The sequence below is a fragment of the Mirounga leonina genome, unplaced genomic scaffold (assembly GCF_011800145.1).
Source record: "Mirounga leonina isolate KUSES-001 unplaced genomic scaffold, KU_Mleo_1.0 Mir_129, whole genome shotgun sequence".
Classification (NCBI taxonomy): Eukaryota; Metazoa; Chordata; class Mammalia; order Carnivora; family Phocidae; genus Mirounga; species Mirounga leonina.
Window position 1 is genome coordinate 46401783 of NW_023270323.1, and position 23908 is coordinate 46425690.

Sequence of the window (23908 nt, forward strand, 5' to 3'; positions counted from 1 at the left end):
AGCCTGACCAAGGATGCTTAGTTCAACATGATTAAAAAAAAAAAAAAATTACTATTTTTAACCAAAAAGAAATGGAGAGGATGGGGATATGTGTAAGCTAAATTGGAAATCATAGATTTAAGAGAAAACATCAGAAAATGGAATAAACTCTAAATTAAACAGAGTGGAAGAGTCAGGGGTGCAGTTAGTGAATTAGACGATGGTATGGAAGAGTTCATCTAGAACATAACACAGAGAGATGGTGGCTCTGTGGTGTGAGTGTATATGGATGATTTGTTTTTCTCCTTTTTCCAGGTTTTCTGCCGCGAGGTTGCCTTGCTTTACTAATTTTTAAATGAAAAAAAGGAAAAGTATACAATACACAGTTTATATCTGCAATAGTAGCCGATTTAAGAAGTTACATTTACACAAATAAAATCTTAATTTATTCAAGAAAATAAAAACCCTCCCCCAATACTTATATACTAGAGGAAAAATTAGAAACTTGACTATTACACTCAATGCTTTAGGGACCTTAAAGTGACTGAAAATTTCTAATTAAGTGCCCCCTACATAAAATTCTGTGCCACACATCGAGAAGACCACATCTGAAATCAGTTATGTTTAGCAGTTCACCACCACATCATAAGCAGAGTACAGATAAATCCGAATGGATCACACAAACACAGAAAATATTCTTCTACATTTACATATAGATGTGTCTGATGATTTTAGCAAATGTTCCAGATCACAGAGGCCAAAGCTTCATGCGGCAGGTCAGTCTCCCCCTGTTGGGTAACCTGACAGCAAAATCAGAGTCCTCCTGGCAACTGCCTAATTTGTAGCAAGATTACCCAGATAACTTCAGTATAAATTGCAGTGCTTAAATAAGTAATTATGTCAGACCTCTTTTTTTCTATTTGTTACCTTCTTACTATTGACTCTTGCATTTCACTGTATAGTCCTTCTTTATTTGACAATATTGTCCTCAGGCTGACTGAGGACTACATCAGGTTTTTATTCATGTAATACATATTTTTTGAACAACTGCCACGTGCAAGACACAGTAGGTGAGGACGGAGCAGCATTGGAACCTGAGTCTAAAAGATGAATAGGAAAACGACTTTTCAAGTGAAAATTGACCTAAGATGAATTATTCATCGTGAAGCCCTAGGCTCTTTATTGACTAGGCGCCACCTGGGGAGCATCCCCTCATGCCCAATTTTCCACTCTCACCTTGCTGAGGGCTGGGACACCACATGAGTAAATTCAGTTAGGATTTCCTGCAAATGTAGACTCAGTAGGCTCTAAGTCTGATCTTAGGGGATACACATGCTTTAGTTCCTGTGAAGAAACCTTTTTTGGTCGTAACCATGTGAAGCCGTTACTTTGGGTGAAGAGGTTATTTGTATGTATTTATTTCTCACATGTAAGCCTGGCCAATTGACTGTCACTTAAAAACATACTGTCTAATTCATGTAGAAGGCCACATTCTGTCCCCTGCTTTCCTTGATACTATAAAGAAAGTAGAAAATTCTATTTCAAGCATCAGTTTCTTCCACTAGAAAACTTGGCTACATGGCAGAATTTAATCTCCCTTATCACTTTTATTTTCATGATGTTAATTTTTTTTAGAGATTTTCTTAGTTTTAAAATGGCCTATTTTAATTTCATTGAAAATGTCATTAGCCTCTGGAAAAAAACAGAGTTCATGAGTTATATCTTTCATTCCTAGAAAGGAGCCAAGAGGGGAAATTATCATTTCCTTTTGCTTTGCCCCCTTCCCATTCCACCACTGAAAAATGAAAAGAAATTCATAATTGGGGCCTGGAATATTCCATCTGTTCTGAGGTCACTAAGTTCTTGTTTCTCTCAAGGGTTCTAAATCATACTCCATTAGTCTGCTTCCAAATCTCAGCCCTGAGACTGGAGACCCCAAAATGGGTAATACCACTGAGAAAGTAATTGCAGGTAAATGATTTATTTTTTCCTAGTCTAATAAAACCATGGAGGCCAAACACTAAAATTCTTAAAACATTAAACCCAAGCCGAGGAATAAACTAAAGGAACAATAAGCAGTTTCTAAAGGGGCAAAAATCAGAGAAAAGTCAGTGGTGCCTACGTTCAGGCTGAAAGGGACTTTAAAGATAATCCAGTAATTGAATTTCACAAACTAAGTGAATTGAGCTTTTAGAGGCTAAAGTGAACAATCCGAAATATTCGGCTACCGGCAATGCTAGGTTTGTTCGAAATTCTCCCTGTAATACCCACCAGCCCTCTCTGTGCATTTGGACCTGTGTTTCTCAAAGTTTGTTCTGTGGGAGCACCAGTCCCATACAGATGCCCTAATCTCCCTGTAGCTCGGGCTCCATAGTGAATGAGTTTGGAGCATATACCATATGGCCCTCTTAGAGATCTACTGGGCACATTAGCATTTTAAAGGCTCCGAGCAGTATTACCGCAAGGCAGGCTTTGTTCAGCCAGCATTTCCCAAACTTTTTGAGTGCCGGACCATTCTCCCCTATGGCACCTATGTCTTCATAGGGTGCCTATTCCCTGCAGTGTCCTGCAAAAAAAACCTTCAGGGGTGGGGGAGATCTTGCAAGATAAGCGAAGTGCTGGTAGAATATGAGATGCGTAACGCTGGAGTAAGTCCAGGTTTATTCACAAAGGAGAAAGATGAACATAGGGGACTCAAACCTTGTTTCTTAGCGTCATTAGGGAAAGTGTCATTAGAGAAAAAATATTTTGTGCTTTAAAGCTAATGCTCAAAGTGGTTGTTTTTATACTAATTTGCTGCTCATAATGTTGCCAACATCAGTGTTATTAAACCCAAAATGCTTAAGTGTATTTACCTCTGTTTGTTTTCCAGGACACTGTAATATATGATAGACTGGCAGAGACGTCAAAATACAAAGAAATTACCCTAAAACATTTAGAGCAGTTTGCTACAGAAGGTGAGTGTAATATGGCAATAAAGCATGATTACAATAAAAAGAAATCATCTACTACTAATGTCTTGCAGGATTGTTGTTATTTTACTTAGAAATTCCTAAAGCAAGATAACAATTATCTGATAATTTAGGTTATACTATGTGCTGTTCCCATTAGTTCTGTATTGATTTCCTATGTTAAAATTTTGAGAAACTTTATGTTTTGGGGGTGTAGGGTGTATAAATCTGTTCAGTTTTTGGAATGGGTACTATTCACACTTTAAATACACTGTATTTCTAGCAGTGTGGGAGGAAAGGGACCCAAAAAACTGGATATTCTAATCTGAGTAAGAAAGAGGAAAAGAAATAAATAAGCCTATATAACTATTAAAATAGTTACTCAGTGTAGTTTCAACTCAAGATTTCTTAAGCCCTTACCAAAGGACAGGCTCTGTGTGAGTCCTGGGAATCACGGTAAACAGGCTGAGTCCTGTCTCTCTGTCCTACTGAAATATATGATCTGTACAGCTCAACAGTCTAGGGGGATGATCTAGATTAGATGGGAGGACATGAGAGTACTTAAACAGTAGGGCCAATTACTCCAAGAATTTGTAGAGTCTTATCTCTGAACTTAACAGAAGCAGCCGGAACTGTATCTAAATCTCCCTTCTAGGGCATCTGCCTTCGGCTCAGGTCATGATCCGAGGGTCCTGGGATCGGGCCCCGCATCGGACTCCTTGCTCAGCGGCGAGCCTGCTTCTCCCTCTCCCTCTGCTGCTCCCCCTGCTTGTGCTCTCTGTCTCTCTCTCTCCGACAAATAAATGAACAAAATCTTTTTTAAAAAAAAATCAAAATCAATCAATCTCCCATCGAAATTTTCACTCTTGTCTGCCTCAGCTTGAACTGTTGCCAATGGCAGCAAGCCTGACCTCTGATCAAATCCTTTTTCCTCTTCATCCAAGCGACGAAAAGATAGGATTGTTTTTAAAAGCACTAGGCTTCGAAAAGCAAGGACATAGAGACCCTTCTCTCAGTTCTCCAAAAGTGCAAGAGCATGGAGATGCTCACGTTCATCTTCAGTGGGGCTTGGCAGGTAGAGCCTAGCTGGCGTCCAGCACTGGTTCTTTTAATGGTAAGGGAGGGTTCAGGGAGCATCCTTGTCTTCTCTGGTTGTGATATGAAGATACTCCAGCTCTTAGACAGAGCTGAGTTGGCTTGGCCTTCACCTCCACCCTATTCTTTCTGGCCCTAGGCTGAACAACACTTAGACTCCATGGCTAACCCTAAGTAAGTCTCCAGCCAAGTTTCCAAAAGAGAAAAACATGTCCTGATATGGCCCCAAAGATTTAAGTTCTGTGCTCAGTGAGCTGGCAACAGACAACCCTACTCCTTTCTTGGAAGATAGAGTCCTCTGGGCACTTTATGTCTTATGTTCTCTGCTGCTTGTTTCTGACATGTTCCCTGGCCATATTTTATTTGGCTTGAGATCATTAGCACCTAGTTACTCTGAGAGTTAATGACCTTGAGTGAGGGTGTTGTCTTCTCAGGAACCTAATTAACTGCATTTGTCCTGGCTGCTAAATGCTTTTGTTTCTTCTTTGTTCCAATCCACTATTTTTTTCTGGCTGAGGGTTGCTTCCAAGTGAATTATGAAATTGATAGGCACCAAGCACTGGGAGTAGGTCACCTCAAACATCAGCTTCGATTGTTTTCCGAGGGTGTTTCTGATGAGTCCTTTGTTTTGTCACTATACCTCAGTTTTTTTAGACTTTTTTTTTTTTTACTATTTCCTTTTTTTTTAATTTAAATTCAATTAATTAACATATAATGTTATTAATTTCAGAGGTAGAGGTCAGTGATTCATCAGTCTTATATAATACCCAGTGCTCATTACATCATGTGCCCTCCTTAATGTCCATCACCCCATTACCCCATGCCCCCACCCCCTCCCCTCCAGCAACCCTCAGTTTGTTTCCTATGATTAAGTCTCTTAATGGTTTGTCTCCTTCTCTGATTTCATCTTGTTTTATTTTTTCCTCTCTTCTCCTATGATCCTCTGTTTTGTTTCTTAAATATACTACAAATTTGCAGTGACGAAGAGCAGTAATAAGCACAACCATATATCCCTGTAAGAGGCAGATGGCTTTCCAAGTAAATTCCACTGGGGTCCCTCTCTTTCTTCATACGCGTCTATGAAGCCTGTGTTGTAAGCCAGCCACTGTGCTCAGTACGGGAGCTATGGAACTGAAGAACTCAGGGCCCTCCCCTCCAGGAGCTATACACTAACAGAGGAGCTCCACAAGAAAAACAATATGGAACATTGTCGTTCACACCATATGAGCATTTCGGGATTTCTGCCTCGGGTCTGAGTGAGAGGAGAATTCTTCAGAGATAATGGCATGAACCGAGTCTTAAAGTAGACACAAGGCAGACAGTGGAGAGAGTTGGAGGGGGCGAAATGGAGAAAAAGTGACCAGCATGTGCAGAGACCTGGGTATATAGGAGGTAAATGGCAGGGAAGGAGGTCGAAGACACTTGGTACATGGTGAGTGAGCTAGCCTTTGGCAGTTGGACTTCATCCTGAGGATGAACGATTGGAAGATTTCAAGCAAAAGAATAACCTGATAAGATCAGGGTGTCGGGAAAAAATCACTTTGGAAAAAGCACAAAGGCTGTATTGAAGGAGCTGGGAATCAAAATCAGGGGGCCAGCTGAAGGTAAGGGGAGCTTTGATACCCATTTTACACTGAGGTTGTGTCCTAACTGAATCAGACGTCAACCATATTATTTGGATTGAATTGGTCTTTTCAAAACAAGACTTAGTTATATAAAAATGGAAGGGTCAGACTTCTGAATGAAATATTATTTGGTGTTGGGGGGATGTCTGCTACCTTCTTTCAGGGTTAAGAACTTTATGTTTCGCTGTGGCTGAGATTTCGGAGAGCGACTTTGAGGAATGGCGAGCGGTCTATCAGCGCGCATCCACGTCTGTGCAGAACCGGCTGCTGAAGCTCGAAGAGAGTTATGAGTTGATTGAAAAGGTACGTGAAAGACCATTTTGCTCATACAGAAAACTTGGTTTCCAGAAAACTTCAGTCTTTTCAAGGAGCCAATAAATAAAGATCAGAATATCTTGACACACCTCTTACTGTTGAGTCTCCTCTGGTCCGAGCATTAACAAATCTTAATACTGGTTAAGGCTTTTGCTGAAAAGTCTCTAGAATTGCTTTGTATAGATCTTCCTACTTTTTATAATTTTGGATCAAAGTTAGGCTAGTCTAACCGCTTCTTGCCGATGTCTACCGTTGCATCTGTGTCACTGAAGATAAGCGTGCCCTCTCCCCACACACTTGCACACAAGTTACATATGCATGCATGTGTGCATAGAGTTGATCATGGTGTATCATGTGTAATACAAAATAATATAATAAAAATACAGCTTGTGTGACTCTGTAGCTAATAATAAAAATGTATAAGTGAACAACCCAGTGCTTATCCCTGGCTAGCCAGTGTGTGTGTGTGTGTGTGTGTGTGTGTACATAAATGTATGTGTGTGTGTAGACACACATCTCTCATTTGCGTCACAACTAAAAATACTCTCATTTTACAGATAAGGAAGCCAAGGCTATTCATCCAAAAAGTGATGGATACACTCTTATTGATGCTTTATAAATAGCAAGAAATCTCGCTTCCTTAATTAAAAATAGCAAACGTTTTTGTGTAGTACTCACTGTGTGCCAGGTGCTCTTTGGAGCCCTTGAATCTATTAACTACTTAATCCTCACAACGTCCCTTTGAGCTAGGTATTGTTCATTCCAGTTTTACAGATGAAGACACCAAGGAAACAGAGAGGTTAAGAAATTTGGTTGAGGGGCGCCTGGGTGGCTCAGTTGATTAAGCGACTGCCTTCGGCTCAGGTCATGATCCTGGAGTCCCGGGATCGAGTCCCGCATCGGGCTCCCTGCTCGGCGGGGAGTCTGCTTCTCCCTCTGACCCTCCCCCCTCTCATGTGCTCTCTCTCATTCTCGCTCTCTCAAATAAATAAATAAATCTTTAAAAAAAAAAAAATTTGGTTGAGATTACACAGTTCAAAAGAGGGTAGCCAGAATCCTCATTCTGGCTCCAGAGTTCGTGCTCCCGGCTACTTAAGTTATCTTCATTCTAACCTTTCACTTTCCATCAAATAACTTCCTAATTGCAGAATTCCTTAACTTTATTCGTGTTTATACTGCACAGGAGCAGGTTTGTCTGTTAGCTTCAGCTTACTGAATCCTGCCTGCAGATAAGTAAAAGCTGACTTTTTTTTTTTTTTTTTTTAACTCCTTCCTCTCTTTCAAGCAATTTACTCCCTGGTGCTTCCTTTCTTGAAAGGTGGTTGCGCCTCCCTTCCCCGTGTGCCGTCCCCTCTGTATGTATAATACTGGGGAATGTCCCACCCTAGCTGCAGGCGGTTTTCTCTGCTGAATACAGTGGCCATATGTGACTCTAGATATTGCCTCTCCTGTCTCCTCCATAGACTGTGATCACTTTAGAAGCTGGTTTGTTTCTCAGACCTTCCTTATGTTTGAACTTATTTTTGTATCCTGCTTATTTCCCAAAGACATGTGATAGCATATATGACATCTTCCAGCTTGATACTCGTCCCCCAGTTGTAGAATTACACACACAGCTCGCTCTCAGTTAACTTGTTGAGTGTCTCTCTCTCTCTCTCTTTCCAGATGTATTTATATATGAGTATGTCTTTGGGACATTATGTGGCAAAATAAAATACTTTATTATTTATAAGGCCATGACCATAATCTCTTCCAATCTCTCTGACCAAAGTTACTTGTTGTCCTAAACTACTAACGGTATTGATTTTTAATCTGTTGCCTTTCTTATTCTTTTGAGAACTAAAACAAAACAAAAAACTACCATTTGGAAATAACTTTTCTCCTGTCTCCTTATGGACACAGCCTGAAGATAATGGAGCCTTTGCCCTCCATGGTAATGTGGTAGAATTAATATACAATAAGTTACAGTCAAATATTTGAAAATGGATTCGAAACATTAAATTAAATTAATTTAAATTAAATTAAATTAAATTTTGTTTCTATAGGAAGCATACTGTCAAAAATTCTGGAGTTGAATGTTTAAATGTGCCTAATAACATTTTTACTCTGAGCGTTCTACAGTTTATAGATTATATATTTTTTTTATTTTATTTTATTTTTTTATATAGATTATATTTTATAGGTTTAACAGTTGTGGGGGGGGGAGGTGTGTGTGTGCGCACAGTATCTGATATTAAAAACCTTGTGACTTCCATCTTTTAAATGAAATAGATGGTCAGCTTCTCTCCAGCAGATGGCGATCATGAGTCACACTGAAATTTAAGTTGCCTGGGGAAATGGCATTACATGTATATTTTTAGCTTACAAATACAGATGTCTCCCTCTGAGTGCCTCTTTCCTAAAATGAATGAAAAGAGGAATTTATACCTATTTCCTTTTTACTTTCTGATAAGCCATGGTCTCTAAGTTTTACTGAAAAAATTCTGAAAGCCAGAAAGGTGAAGGGATTGGTTCCCTTGCTCAGCCAGCTTCCAAATAAGGACTGGTTTTCTGTGTCCATCCCTACCTCTGAAACCATAATTTCATTCAAGTATTAATTTCATTAACTTTAATTAGGCTTCTAATAGATGTTAGGTATTGGGGAAGCACAAGCAAACAAGGAACACTCAGCTGAGACCCTGAGCATCACGGTCTGAACAAATTCCTTAAGTAAGGAAATCTAAAGGAACCCAGAGTGGTGACCCACAAACTTGGTCCAACGGAAGCCTTCAGAGAGGTGGTAACTTTTAAAATGAAACCCAAAAGGTTATTTTACCAGTTAAAGGAGATGGGTGGTTGGAGGAGGTTGTTTTTGGTTTTGATTTACTATACAAAAGATCAGAGGTCTTTTTAGGGAAAAAGAACAGGCACATGATACTGAAGAGTCTGCCACTGAGAGCTATTTTTCTGACAAATGGTTTTCCCACCCCGATCGTTGGAAGACTGTTGGGTTTTTAATGTATCTAGAGCCGGGACGATATCACTCCTTCCTTGGTCTTAGCTTCCGTTCTTTGTTAAAATCAACAGGGGATAGTGTTCCATAGGAATTGGGGGTGACTGCCATTAAAACCATCCCACTGAGGCAGGTTTCAACATGTCAGAGCACGTATCCTGCTGGTGCATTGCCCCGGCTTTAAATTTAGCTGCGTACAGTTAGGGGTCAACCGTTTTGACTTCTTCTTTGGCTACTTTAAATGAGACATGTTGATTATGTAATCTTTTTTTATGTGATTGGAATCTTTTTTATGCAGACCGTAAGAATGGACTTCGCATATGAGATAGTGAATTATAAACCGAGTCGTTTTTAAATCTTTTTTTTAAGAGCAAAACCCATTTTCCAAACAAAATATTGCCTGAATCATCATATATATAGTAGATAAAAGCAAAACTGCTCTGTTTAAAGAGTGGAGGGGTAGGGAGAAGCCCCACATTGGCTCTCCCCTCAGCCTCAGCACCTTGCCCTCATCATGGTCTATCAGGAGCTTTTTCACAATTCTGGGGTTCCACTGAGCACCGTTTGAAAACCATATAATATTCCATCTGTGTGTAAAATTTTTGGAAATGTGCTCCTCAGAATACTATATATTTTCAATATTTTTCACTTTTCAATGAAAGATCAGATCATCATTGTGGTCCTATACAAATTGTTTCTGAACATATTTGAATTAATTATGTGAAATGCCATTGACACGTTAGTGATAGTGTTACATTAAAGACATTCAAAATTTGGGGCGCCTGGGTGACTCAGTCGTTAAGCATCTGCTTTTGGCTCAGGTCATGATCCCAGGGTCCTGGGATCGAGCCCCACATCGGGCTCCCTGCTCAGCGGGAAGCCTGCTTCCCCTCTCACACTCCCCTTGCTTGTGTTCCCTATCTTGCTGTCTCTCTCTCTCTCTGTCAAATAAATAAATAAAATCTTTTAAAAAAAGACATTCAAAATTTGAAAGATTTGTAGTTTTTCCTGAAAACAAAAATATTTTTAATACGTTACAAAAGAGGTAAAATGTTATAAATGATGAAGGTTGTACTTTTAAACCTTACTCTCTATCTTATCCCTCCAGTGTTTGTTCAAACAAGTAATTCAGTTTTTGAAATTTGGTTAAAGCCTTATTCCTTTGGGTGTTATAAACTCCTAGCATAAGCTGCAAAAATATCCAAATATACCAAGAACATCCAACAAGATAATGACATTGGTTCCTTGGCACACTGCTTTGTCACTTTTCTTTCCCAGCAATCTGAGCACTAGAAAGTACTCCTTTCACCCTCCAGGGCACTAAAGGAAAGAAGGAAATGTGAGAGGTTTGAAAAAGTCCTCTGGATATTGTTTTCCCTATTGATAGTCATTGTTAGAGGAGAGGATTTAGGACTTCTACATCCATCTATAAAATAACAGCATCATCTCTGCTATCAGGTGGGACAGTCTGAGCTCTAACACTTGCATTCAGATGGTAAACTTACAGGATTTAAAAAGAAAAAAATTCTAATGCTATAAGCTGTTTCAAGATGTTCCTGAAATATCTTTTTTTCTGTTACTAAATATAGGCCAAGAGGCAGTATTTATTCCTAGGAAGACAAAATCATACAGGAACAAGAAGGTTCACATAGTTAAAATGCAAAAGGGATTAATTAGAATCCTATCAGGTACTTGAGGTGTCTTGACCCAGTTTAGGAAGGGGAATTGTGGATCGCTTTTGGTTTTATGGAAGGTAACACCTCTTCATCTCTTCCTCACCACTTCAGAAAACTTAGTTGTCTCAGTCTTTCAGAGCATGTACTTAACCTGCTTTACCTACTTTAAACTTGTTCTTTTGAAAGACAATTAATATATTTGGACTCATAATTTTAGATTATGAGACCACTTAATAGTGCTGGTCTGCATTTTTAAAAATCTGATTCTTAAAATAAAATTTATAATTAATTTATTTGTATTTGGCCAGGAAAAATTACAGATAAGTAACAGAATAATTATGAAGCTTTATGCTTCATTAGCAGTGGTTTCTCTGAAATTTCTCACCTTGTTCTTTGATCTGTCACTTTAGATTTATTCTGACGTGTTTCTAAAACAAATTTTTTTTTGCCTCATATTCATACTCTGCTGCTGGGTTCCTTTGAAAATTAATAGCGGAGAGGGCTCTGATCTTTTCAGGGAAGATTTTATAATTAAATTATTGGCTGAAATAGGAAGGTGTGCCTTCATGGTAAATACAGGTTTTTGAAAACGTTTTATATTTATTTGCTTCAATAGAAAAACGCAGTTATATCTTTAGCATTGCACAAATTACCTACTAATTGCATCTAGTGTTTATGAAAGCAAATTATTTATCTTGAGCAGTAACAGAAAACAGAGTGAGATCTAACACCTCTCTAGATTGGGCAATGATTGAAGCAGGATTTCACTAGTGATCAGGTTGGTTTTTCTTCTTTTTTCTTTTTTTTCTTGTTAGGCATAGGTTACAACATCTGTTTTAAAAAATGATAATTTACCTGATACACTATTTTTAATAGATTATGAGTCAGAGAAGATCATTTCTGCACTTAAGAGTAATCAGAAAACTGTAGCTTTGACAATCTAGCTCTCCTTTGAATCAGATAACAATGTTTCATACACATTTTGTAATTTTTTATTAATGTAGAGCCTCCACTAAATTGAAGCTTCATGAGAGCAAGGACTGTTTTTATGGTATTCATCACTGTATTTCCAGCACCTGCCTATCTTCCCTGTGTTAACTAGTGAATAAATATATGATGAATGAATAAATGATTCAATTAAAAATTTATCCAGAAGCTAAGTTTCTATAGTAGGTGCTTGCTTAATGAAAGCCTAGCCCCTATTACTAATACAGCCCATGCTTTCTCCACAGTGAGGATGTTCATATCACATGTTTTGTCACTAGGGATTAATTTAGGGATATGTTGGGGAAAAGAGCTAATAATTTTCAAGAATGCATTTGTAGAAATGTAGACCCAGCCATTTTAAAGACTTGTTTTCTAAGTTATTTAATACATGACTGTGGGAAGCACATGGTTGGAATGATTCAATAGCACATGTCTGAACACATGACAGGCTCTGTTCTGGGCTCTCAGGCGCAGCAGGGGACAGGGACAGAGACATCCCTGTCTTCAATTTTAGTGGGTGGAGATAGGCAGGGCACTTGTAAACTGAAAAATGTTCATTCCAGACAGGACTTAGTGCCCCGGGCACCGAGATGAGTCACTAAGCTAGGACAATGAAGTGTAGTGATCTTTTTTACATTATTTCCTTTACTCTTCCCTCAAATGTGGCTGACATTTCTAGGTTTTTTTAAAGACTGCTTTGATGTGGCATAATACATATCAACCATTACACTCAGTGTGACTAAACGCAACAGTTTAGCACCCTTCACAACATGTGGCAATGAGTGGTTTGGAGGATTACTAGAAAAATATAAAACTTAATGGAAAACAGGACTTCTCTTGAACATTTATGACTGCCAAGTTCATAGTAACTTCTGTATTAGAATGTAATGCTTTTTCAGATAAAACTACCACTTCTGTTCTTAGTAGCTGCAAATATCACTTTTGTTTGTACTAAAAAATGAAGCGTACTAAATGAAAATTTACATCATGTACCAGTGATTTCATGGTTTAAAATTCCAGCAGTTTCCTGTTTTACTGTTTCCTTAAGAATATTTGCAGTCTATCAGCTCACCTACTAGGACCTGCCACTTTGGGGCATTGACTAAACTCCAAGTCTTCTCCTCTTTACCCTGATTACTTAGTTCAAGGGCCTATAAAATGGGGTACACAAGATGATCCTTTGGGGTGAGCAGGAAAATGTTATAGCTTCTGTTTCTATTTATATTTTATCTCAGCTTTTTTATAATTTCTGTTTTTGCATTCTGCAAAGTAGATAATTTATTAATATTAACAGGACAAACATGTTTTACAAAAACATAGCAATGTCCTAGGTGAGTACTCAACATTTTTTCCTATGATACTACTCAAAAAAAATTTTTTTTTAAGTTTTGAGATGACTGATCTAATTTCATTCTGAGAACGACCCTACTTAGTCCGTATTTTTAACCTTATCTTGCAGGTTAGGAAATTCTTAGGAAAGCCACTTGCTGAAGGACACATATCGAGTGGTCAGCAGAACAGGGATTCAAATCCCAGTTCTGCCTTAATTCCAAATCCCATGTTAATAATCCGTATGTTATTCTGTGGGTTTGGTTTAGAAGAAAGCAAGAATGTACATAAAGTGTTGTAAACTTGAGAGATAAAATGTAACCAAGCATGTTGGTTGCATAATCACCAGCTCAGCACTTGAGAGGTACTGGTGTGGTTGGGACATGTCCACAGAGCCAACGAAGGGGCCTCTGTGCACCCAATTTTCCTTAAAAATGGGGACAGAAGTTTGTTTTTCATGATTTTCCCTCAACTCATCTTTAGAATCGTATTTAAAATTTTTAAGTTTCCCTTTGTTCACATGCCTCTCCTTTCTGGCCTGATAGATCTCTTACTATGAGCATTTCAGGGTAGACTTTCCACACTGGGTATTGCTCTCTTCTCTCTCAGAGAAGATGGATGTTGTTTTTGCAGGCTACACCCAATCACCTCTCAAATCCTGATTCCTTTCAGCTGGGTGTGTGAATTCTGACCTTATTTGGCAAGCCCTCGGCTGCGTGAGAGTTCAAGTATGATTTTCCGTGGTTCGAAAAGCACCAAGTTAAAATCTCCTTCTTGGCCTTGGAAAGATGAACCGGTTGCCTGATTTCTCCAGAAGCAGGCAGATGAGCCATCCCAGTGGTTTAATGCTCTTAGTCCTAGTGTTCTGTAGCCCTACATACATTGAAAGGCAAGAAGTACAAGGTTCTCCTTTTTTAAATAAAACTCCATTGTTATGTGCTCGAAGACATTGAGAAGAAAAACCACAAGGGTGAATTCTGACCAGTGAAATGCAGAACAGAGAGGAGCCCGGCAAACTTTGCGAGTCAGCACTATAAAATTACTAAGGATCACGTACCCATCAGCGTATCCTGAGTCCAGGGTTACCATATTTTCAAGCTAAACAGGATGGTAACTGCCATAGCCTCTTAACTGGTCTTAAGGCCTCTGTTCTTCCTAATCCGTCCCTAGTCAGCCGCCAGTAATCTCTCTGGAATGTAAGTCTTATCCTATCCCTCTTCTAAAACTCTTCCTCACATAACCTTTGTCTTTGGAATCCTGCACAAAACACACCCTTCCTTTTCCATTCCCTCCTGGCTTTTCCAGCCTCATCTTTTTCCTAATTACTACTCTAAGTTTGAGACGACTAGTCCAATTTCATCCTTAGAGCAATCCTACCAGATTAGCATCATTTAAATCACTGCCACACCTCGTTTCATGTATTGTTCCCATCTTGTCTAAATGGCAGCTTCTCAAACACAATATGCTTTTGCATACTTCTGTCTTCACACTTGTGCTTTCTTCGTTCGGAATTCCTTTGCCCATCCTTTCCCCACCTTGGCCAAGTCTTAATTCTTCATTTAAGATTCAAGGTCAAGTGTCACCTCCTGTTGGACTGGATCTCGGAGCCATCCAGACCGAAGAGGAGATCCCTTCCCTGTGTGTCTCTTTTGTACCCACAAAAAAATGCTTTGTTTACGTTTACGATCGTGTATAGCATATGGGAATATTACTTGGGAAGAACACTATTTTTCTCTGATGGTAGCCCTGTCTTATGTTTAAGAGATTTTGTCTGTGGTTGGGGATTGCAAGGAGAGAGAACTGGGTCCAGAGGATTCTGAGACGTGCTAAAGAAGAAGGGTAAGATTTGGACAGGGAAATACCCAGAGCAGTCAGGCAGGCATTCTGCAGAGGGGGGCCTGCAAACTCCGGCGCAACGGCCAGATGCACCCACTGCCTGGTTCTGTAAATAAAGTTTTACTGGAACACAATTACAACCAGTTGTTTACACAGTCTTTGGCTGTTTTCATGCCATTTTGCAGGGTTTAAGTCGTTGCAGCAGAGAATGCACAGCCCTCAAACCCTAAAATACTTGCCCTCTGTGCTCTTACAGGAGCATTTTGTCAACCTTGCTCTACCTACGCGGTTGTTAGAGCTCGGTCCTCAGGCCCTTAGCACCATTACCGGTGCATATTTCCGGGTCTCACCTCAGACCTACTCAGCGAGAAATTCTGGGTTTGGGGCCTAGTGATGTGTGTGTCCTAAGCCCTTCAGGTGACTGACAACCACCACTCGAGGCTCCTGGTCCCATGGCTACTTACTTGGGCCTTGATGCTAGCCAGGCAGCTGGGGTCTAGGAGAAACAGACACCAGTAAAAGGAAAGGAGGTACAATCAGAAAGCTCGGGGGAATCCCAAGAAGAATCTCTACTGGTACATTCCAAAATGTAGATTGCCCAGAGGAAGGAACTCATTGTTCGATCCCACCATTTTGCCAAGAACTACCTGCTCAGAGTGTATCTGTGAAAGAATGGGTGCAGGCCAGTGTGTGTGGAGAGGAGCCGGTCCCCAGATGTGCCTCCGGAGCCTGTAGGTGGAAACGGGGAAATAGGTGCACTCCGCAGGAGTGGCTCAGGACCAAGTCTGAAACCGATTCAGAGAAACAAAGTTACTACCAAAGACTGAAGAACAGAAACAAATATTTAAAAACTTAAAATGATTTGAATAAAATTCTAACTTTCGTTTAATCAGTTTTACTTCTCATTTGCTGTCTTTGGGTGTTTGTTGATTCCTGGGGTTTTGTTCTTACCATGGTAGCTCAGCTGAACCTCTGTTTGACCTTGGATAGTTTACTCAACCTCCCCAAAACTGTTAACTGAATTAATAAATGTAAAGCACTTGGCAGTGTTTGATACATTTTCTCTAGTAAGGAAATATTTCTTCATCTTCCCGCTCACAGTCTTATTTCATATTGAAATAGAGGTTACCAAATGTTGCTCATACTTATTCCAGTAGGAAAACTTTGCTTACCGACATTCTTTCTTTGCTTTAAAGAAACTTCTGCCAAATAGTCCATGTTGTAATCTGAAACCCAAATTGATATGAGTTTAATTATTATACTTTTTATTATTTAGAAATATTATCACAGACTTTGTAAAAATACAAAATAATCTAAGTACTAACCAAATATTTGCTAATATGGAAATAAGTCATTTTGAGGTTCTGTTATTTAGCAAAATATACATGTACTGGGAAAAACATAATTTCTAAATCCATCATAATACATTTTATCATATAGTTTTTAAATACACTGCATGAAGCCTTTTATCTTTACTAGGGTAGAAATTTTACATTTCTATGACTTTTTAAAAATTCTGCATACATTATGAACATCTGAAAGAGAAAATAAGATGCTTGAGGGCTTTACTAGGTGAATAAATATTATTTCATGATTTTTCAATGATAATTAAATCTACATTATGTCGAAGAGTCATCAACCTGAAACCTTTATAACTTTTGGCATAGTGACATTTTGAAAGTAAAATTAGTGTTTGAGGTTTTTTTTTTTTAATTCCATAAATGCCATGGGAATTTTATCACGTTTCAACACTTGCTGAATATGTAATTCCCATAGTGCCCATTAGTGGCCATCTGTGTAAAGTAATACATGTTTGGGATGAAATTGATTACGGCTTAAACACTCCTGTATTATGATCAGGAAAACACGCAAAGTTCAAATTTTTTTTCTAGTGGTCATTATGTAGCTAAAGATATTAATTTCCAGGGGCAGAACAGCCTTATCACTCAAGATCTTAATCTCACAATAATGACACCAGGGCCAAAGGAAAGGAGGCTGCAGAGCCTTCCACTAAAATTAGTAAGTGCTCTACCCAAGGAGTTTTTAGGATAAAAGGAAGATTAGCAGGCTTGAGAACACAGTTTTTCCTCTGTAGGCTTCAAAATAGACCCACTGCAATTTTGCTGAATATTCAGAACTGTTTCATCACCCTTTTTAGAAATTCCTGTTATCATAGTCACCCAAACTCCCCAAGTTAGCCTGCTTGTCGACTTTGAGCATATACGTCACTGGCCCTACCTCTTTAGTCCTTTATATTATTTTTACCTGGTTTAAAAAATATTTCTTTTTTACTTGTGCAAACCAGGTGCTTTCCTTCCTTCAAATATGGCTTCAATGCAGTCAGTTTATTTTTACTAGATTTGTGCATGGTAATGTATATCTTTATACTTCCTGAGCTCATTTCTCCCCTTAGAGCTACAAGATACACAAATATACTTGTTTATGTATTTCTAGTGAATGTGTTCACATCTTGGCTCTCCCGTTATCTACTTACCTCAGAGTTTTGTGAGACATCGCAAAAAAAATAAATTTTTAGGTTGGAAAATTTTGAGAGCTTGTATTACTGAACGATCCTTGTGATCATTAAAAAACCTTATGCCTTCTGTGGAATATTTGACATTTGAACCAGCTATATTCTGATCTTCCCTGGGATGGGGGCCAGGATGATTTAGCTGCAGATGCCCCAAAAGTAGCTGAACGAATGGGGATAGAATCATTGTCTAAATGCTGAAATACAGCAATTGTGATGTTGGCATACTTGTTGCTGAACTGTTCTTCCTTTTCATTCTTGAACTTCTTGATGATAATTATTCATCAGGTTATGATAGATTTCAAATCTGCTTCCCATTAAAGATAATAAAATAATACTATCTCCTTAAAGAAGGGAATTTGCCTTCCTGTCTTATGTATTATAAACTAAGAAGTCATGCATCAAGTGAATCTAATAGCTATAAAACTTATTTGGAGTATACTGAAAAGAATATGGTCTAGATTGCTGCAATACTTTATAACATTTAGATTTTGGATTTTTTGTTTTTTGTTTTTGTCATTCCCTCACTTTCACTAACTCAACAAACACTGAATGCTGACTGTCAGTGTTCTGGAGATGTAGTATAAAGATGAACAAGACATGGTCCCTACTCCTGAACAAAGCTATCAGTTGTACGTTTAAATAGTTAATCTGAATATGATAAATTAAGATGTCTAAAGATGAGCAAAGTTCTATCAGGGCGCTGCAGAGGGGGAAAACATGTTTTAGAAGTAAAACTTCAAAGAAGCAGTAACTTTTGAGTTTGGCCTTGCAGGATGAGCCAAGTTTCTCCAGGCAAAGTAGCGGAGGATGTGTTGTATGTATCTATAAACATACATGCATACATAAACACATGTGTATATAAACACTAATGCATACACATGCCCATCTGTAAGCACTGTGATAGAGACTCTTGGCAGGCTTATTTAACACCCATTCCCATCCCTCTTCTGTCTTGCCCATTACTGAGGCTGGAAAAGCTAAGTACTAATAGTTAAGGATGGTCATGTAAGTATCAATAACGAAATATGGCCATATTTGAAAATCTGCGAAGGACTTTTAGAAATACTTTTGCTTTCAAATAAGAGATGGGTACAGTTGGCATTAACCCCTTACTTTTGTCTTCAGGTGTGGCAGTGCTAATTACAGCTGTGGCCGCCACCTTGAGATGTTGAGAGAGACATGCAGAGTGAATCTAATGCCCACAACTGCCTGTCCCAATACTACTTAAGGAAGGAAAACAAAATCTTTATTTAAGCCATCGTTAGATTTTTTTCTATTATAGCCAAAAGCATTCCTAACTAATACATTCATAAACTCTCTCTCACTTACTCATGTGTATTTGCATATATTTTCCATGCGTACCAAGACTTAGGACTAATTTTAGACTTACACTTTGGCAAATAGTAAATGGAACTTAATGTTAGAAGGAAGAGAGGAAATGGAATGCTTTCTTTGTTATTACCAACTTGGACACTCTCCTTAGCACTTGATTTCCCTTGTATCTATACGGTCTTTGCCTGATGTTTTAAATAAAAAACGAAGGCAAGAAGGGAAAAAAACTTGATTAGAAGGATAAATGTTGGGGTGGATCATCTTGGTGGTTAGGTTACAGGGAAAAATCCAAGAATCAGTTGATTGTGACTTAGTTTGTCACTGGGCATTCCTATGTATTTAGGACCAAGAACCATTGCCTCCATCTATGTGGTGAGCCAGGTTTCCCTAACAACCAAAAAGTTGTTCTCTTTTTCCTCCATTTAGGAAGATGAGAGCAGAAACCATTCTTCTTCCTGGTGAGCAATTAGAAGAGCTTCCTGCAGAGCATATTGATTGTGTTCAGTCTTGTATGAAAGATGCCATCTTTAACGGACTCTGGGCTTCCACTACGTAAATATGGAGCCATGTTAAAAGTGCCCAGCCTGTTCTTTCTTACAGACACTGATGCTATCTCTTGGTTTATTTCTCTCTCCCTCGGCATTTCGAGTTGTATGATATGTGTACGCTTTATGACACACATCAAATTACAATTTAATTATCTCAGCATTCTTTCTTTTTTTAATAAGCATTTATTCTTACTTTTTCAAACAGGGCAGCAAGATTGCTTCTTTGCTCTGATCAACTTCCATAGTTTTTGTCTTTGCTATTTTTCAGTAGCTGCCCGCTCCTCTTTAACTCCCTTTTGATTTCCTCCTTCTATATGGCTTTTTGTTGTATTTTTGTTTTTGTAAGAATCCGTCCCCTACCTAGATAGAGAGGAGTAAGATAGCATAGTTCATGCCAAAGTACTGGATCAAAGTCAGGGATCCTTAAGAGAAAACTCAATGGAATAGTTGGAATTTATATCAAAGTCTATGTATTACCATTTAGTCTCTGATTGAAAGACATATACAGTTCAATTCTTAAAGAATCTGAACTGGTTTTTTTCTTAACAGTTTTTCCACTCCTTTTCCCCAGAATCTTCAGCTACTTGGAGCTACAGCCATTGAGGATAAATTACAAGATCAAGTGCCTGAAACTATAGAAACTCTCATGAAGGCAGACATCAAAATCTGGATCCTTACAGGGGACAAGCAAGAAACCGCCATTAACATTGGTAATTCACCTCATTCAAGCTTTAAATTGTGATGCTTTTTAACATGCTGACATGTTTTGGAAGATAAATTTGAGGGATTTCAAGATCTGAAAGATTGGGTTTTGTAAGATTTCCGTATTTGTAATATTATTGGGCTTCTCTATTTACTTATGGCCCCAGTGCCCCTTTACATTTGCAGTGATTGTGCATACAGCCAAACCTTAGCTCTTGTAACCGCAAAATAACCCTCTCTTACCTTTGTATCTCTGCCTACGCCCACCTCCCAGCCATAATTGACACATGTAGATAAGATCTCTGCAGTTGCCTGTGCACGTCTGGAGGTTGGGATTAGGGCACACTTGTGTATTAGCACTAGTTTATGTGAACACAGGTTATTTCTGGGATGGGAAGTAAGAAGGTTGCCAGTTTTCATTCATCCTGCAGTTAATTCATTTTTCACAAAGAGATTTTATTAGGTAGCTCATGCTGCCATAGCAACATACTAGAGATGGTGTGGGTTCAACAGCAGAAATTTATTTTCTCATAGTTCTGGAAGCTGGAAGTCCAAAATCAGGTGTCAGCAGGTTTGGCTTTTCCCGAAGCTTCTCTTCCTGGCTTGCAGTGGCCACCTTCCCGCTGCGTCCTCAGCTGGCCTCTCCTCTGTAGATGCATGCTCCTGGTGTCTCCTCCTTTTCTTACAAGGGCCCCAGTACTGTTGGTTCAGGAACCCGCCTTCTGACCTCACGTAACTCTAACTTCTTGAAGGCCCAATCTGCAAATTATGTGGGTTAGGGCTTCAACGTGTAAAACAGGGGGAACACAATTCAGTCCATAACAGAGGTCTCATTGAGAAGGATGTTAGTATTTGGTGTGAGGCCGCATATAACTATATACTAGTTATATGCAAGAAAAGGTCACTCTTTTTTTTTCGTCCACGTTCGGTAATAGTAGGTTGCCTGAACACTGTCAGCCCTGACATAGATAAACCTCTGGATATTCATGATATGAATTACATCCAAAACTCTCCCAAAGCTGAAGAAACCATTGAGAGGTGTTTACAACATGAAACCACATTTTTAGAAAGTCATTGTCAAATATCATTAAGAAACATTTACCTAATATTCCTTTTAGAATGTTTAGTGATCACAGCATTCTGTAAATATAAAACTACAGATTTATAGTAAATTGCTGGTACTAGAGGAAAATTATTTTTTAAAAGACACTAGCTAGTAGAAGTATAAATCTGTAAGCTACACAAACGGTTAATTTTGATTATAAAAATTATCACTGTTGTTAGAGACAAATGGAAAGAAGATGTACAAGAATACAAAATGCTTTAGAGTTGGGAGACCTGAAAGACAAATATGCTGAACAGAAAACATGACTACAGATAGAGGGAGACTATATGGTGACAAAGAGTGATATCTGAAGAAAATTAAGTGATCCTGAAAATAGTTCAGGGCATGTAGCCATTATGACCGTTCCTGTGAAGAGTATGGTGGTGGTTTCTGGTAACATTTAACTTTTAGAGTCTTGGGTCATAATCTTTGGGGCCTTTTCCTAGAATAAAATAGTGAGATTCATTCATACAGCAAATGGTTACGGTGCATTGCACAGAAGGATTCAGTTTTAAATCAGGAGGTCAAGAAGAACTCACTGAGATGGTGACGTTTGAGAAACAACCTAAGAGAGAAGAGGGAGGGAGCTTGTCATTTGGATGATTAGAGAAAGCTGTCTTCTGTTCTGGAAAGGACAGAAATGCAAAGAGGGAGCGTAGGAGAAAAGGCCAGCAGCGTAACAGAGCCTAGGTTGGAAAGGCCTCCCAGGCCCTTGTGAGGGCTTTGCATTTAGTCGGAGTGAGGTGGGAAACCACAGGCTGGTTCTGAGCAGAGGAAAGACGTGGACTGACTTTCCTGTGAAAACAATCAGTCTGGCCACTAGGCTGGCTGAAAATGGACTGGAAGGGAAGCCGGTGTGGAAGCAGGGAGACCAGTGAAGAGGCTCTCGCATTAATCCAGGTGAGGCATGGTGGTGACTTGATCCTGGGTGGTAACAGTGAAGCTGGTGAGAAATGGTTGGAACAGGTATGTATTTTAAAGATGGAGCCCACAGGATTGGCCAATAGATTAGATGTAGGGCATGAGAGAAAGAAAGGACTCAGGCATAACTCCAAGGAGTTTTAGCCATAGTGACTGAAGAATGGAGTTGCCATTAACCAAAATGTGGAAGACTGAGGAGAAGCAGGTTTTCTGGGAGGAGATAGAGAGTCTTGTTTTTGGATCTGTTGAGTTTGAGTTGCCTGTTTTGTACCTCAGCATCTGCTGTTACACAGGTGCTGGAATGTGAGAGGCTGGAGTTTAGGAAAGAGCTCTAAGTGGGAGATCTGAGTTCCAGAATGTCAGTGTTTAGATGGTATATAAAACCATTGTATCAAATGAGCTCACAAAAGGAGTATCGATGATACTAGTTTACTTGTGATGGTCATATTTTAAACACCAGTCAGTGGGGCTTGCTTGTTTTCTCCAGCCATGTTCAGCTATACACAGATGGGTCCAAGGAGGCAGAGTTGGTTAAACCAGTGGGTGACTTTGCCCTGCAGCAGGTACGGCAAAGCAAGAAAGGACACGACCATAGAGGACATGACCACAGTCCAGGGGCAGGGAGATGGTGGTGCGATCAGTGGTCCAAAAGATAGTCTGACAGCCCTCCTGCACCTTCTCCAGAAACAACCATCAGCCTATCTTCTATTCCTCATGTTGGTCATCATGAAGGATATTCAATATAAATTTGTTAGTTTTCAGGACATTGAGAATCATTACCACTTTCTCTTTCCCTACTTGTTTATCAAGACAGCCTTAACACACCAAATGTTATCCTTGTGTCCCTCCAATAATGAGAGCATTTCTTTAACTTCCTACAAACCTGGAAACAGGTGACTGTCATCAAGTCCTAATAAAATAGATAAAACCTTAATTTTATCTAATAAAATAGATTAAAAATAAAATTTAGATGTTTTTATAGTATTATCGCTTTAACATCTTCACTACTTTTCTTTAGAGAAATGAATGATATCAATTAATCTACTCTATGTTTGGACATAGGACACTCCTGCAAACTTTTGAGGAAGAATATGGGAATGATTGTTATAAATGAAGGCTCTCTTGATGTAAGTAAAATTATCCTTAAAAAAAAAATCCTTTAATAACTTAATCATCTTGTAGTATTTTATTTTATATCCAAATAGCTGTGGAAATATTTGATCTTCCTTAGGTTAAAAGATACTTCTCACTCTTGTTCTGCTATAACATAATGTATACTGTTCTGAACCATGTTGAGGTAAATAGATTCCAGCTTTGTGTCCACGACAGCTAAAACAAGTTGCTAAATGATTTGCTTGATGGTGTGAGACAAAACTGCTTTACAAAAGCATTATGTCAAGGGGTTACTGAGTGACTGTGGTTTGTTCATATCTACCTGGGAATCTTTTTTAAAGATTGTATTTATTCATTTGAGAGAGAGAGAGAGCATAAACAGGGGGTGGGGAGGAACAGAGGGAGAGGGAGAAACAGACTCCCCAATGACCAGGGAACCCGATGTGGGGCTCCATCTCTGGGATCATGACCCAAACCAAAGGCAGATGCTTAACCAGCTGAGCCACACAGGCACTCCCTACCTGGGAATTTTGTATATTAAACATTTAATATCTGGGGCGTCTGGGTGGCTCAGTCGTTAAGCGTCTGCCTTCGGCTCAGGTCATGATCCCAGGGTCCTGGGATCGAGCCCCACATCGGGCTCCCTGCTCAGTGGGAAGCCTGCTTCTCCCTCTCCTACTCCCCCTGCTTGTGTTCCCTCTCTTGCTGTTTTTCTCTCGGTCAAATAAATAAATAAAATCTTTTAAATAAATAAATAAAACATTTAATATCTGCTTTAGCTTCCAGGGTTAATATATATTTTGTTTCTTTTTAAAAAAAAATCTGCAGGGGGCGGGAGGGATGGGGTGGCTGGGTGATAGACATTGGGG

At 39.1% G+C, this 23908-nt stretch overlaps 1 protein-coding gene across 5 annotated transcripts in view; it reads left to right on the top strand.

Annotated features, from left to right (window-relative positions):
* Window positions 1-23908, top strand: part of ATP8A1 (ATPase phospholipid transporting 8A1) — a 218574-nt gene that overhangs the window by 111851 nt on the left and 82815 nt on the right. For all 5 annotated transcript variants that reach the window (XM_035005058.1, XM_035005062.1, XM_035005059.1 and 2 more), the window contains 4 exons: window positions 2852-2936; window positions 5814-5953; window positions 19770-19908; window positions 22989-23053. In XM_035005058.1, the coding sequence (XP_034860949.1) occupies window positions 2852-2936; window positions 5814-5953; window positions 19770-19908; window positions 22989-23053 (429 nt within the window). The remainder of the gene's footprint in view (window positions 1-2851; window positions 2937-5813; window positions 5954-19769; window positions 19909-22988; window positions 23054-23908) is intronic.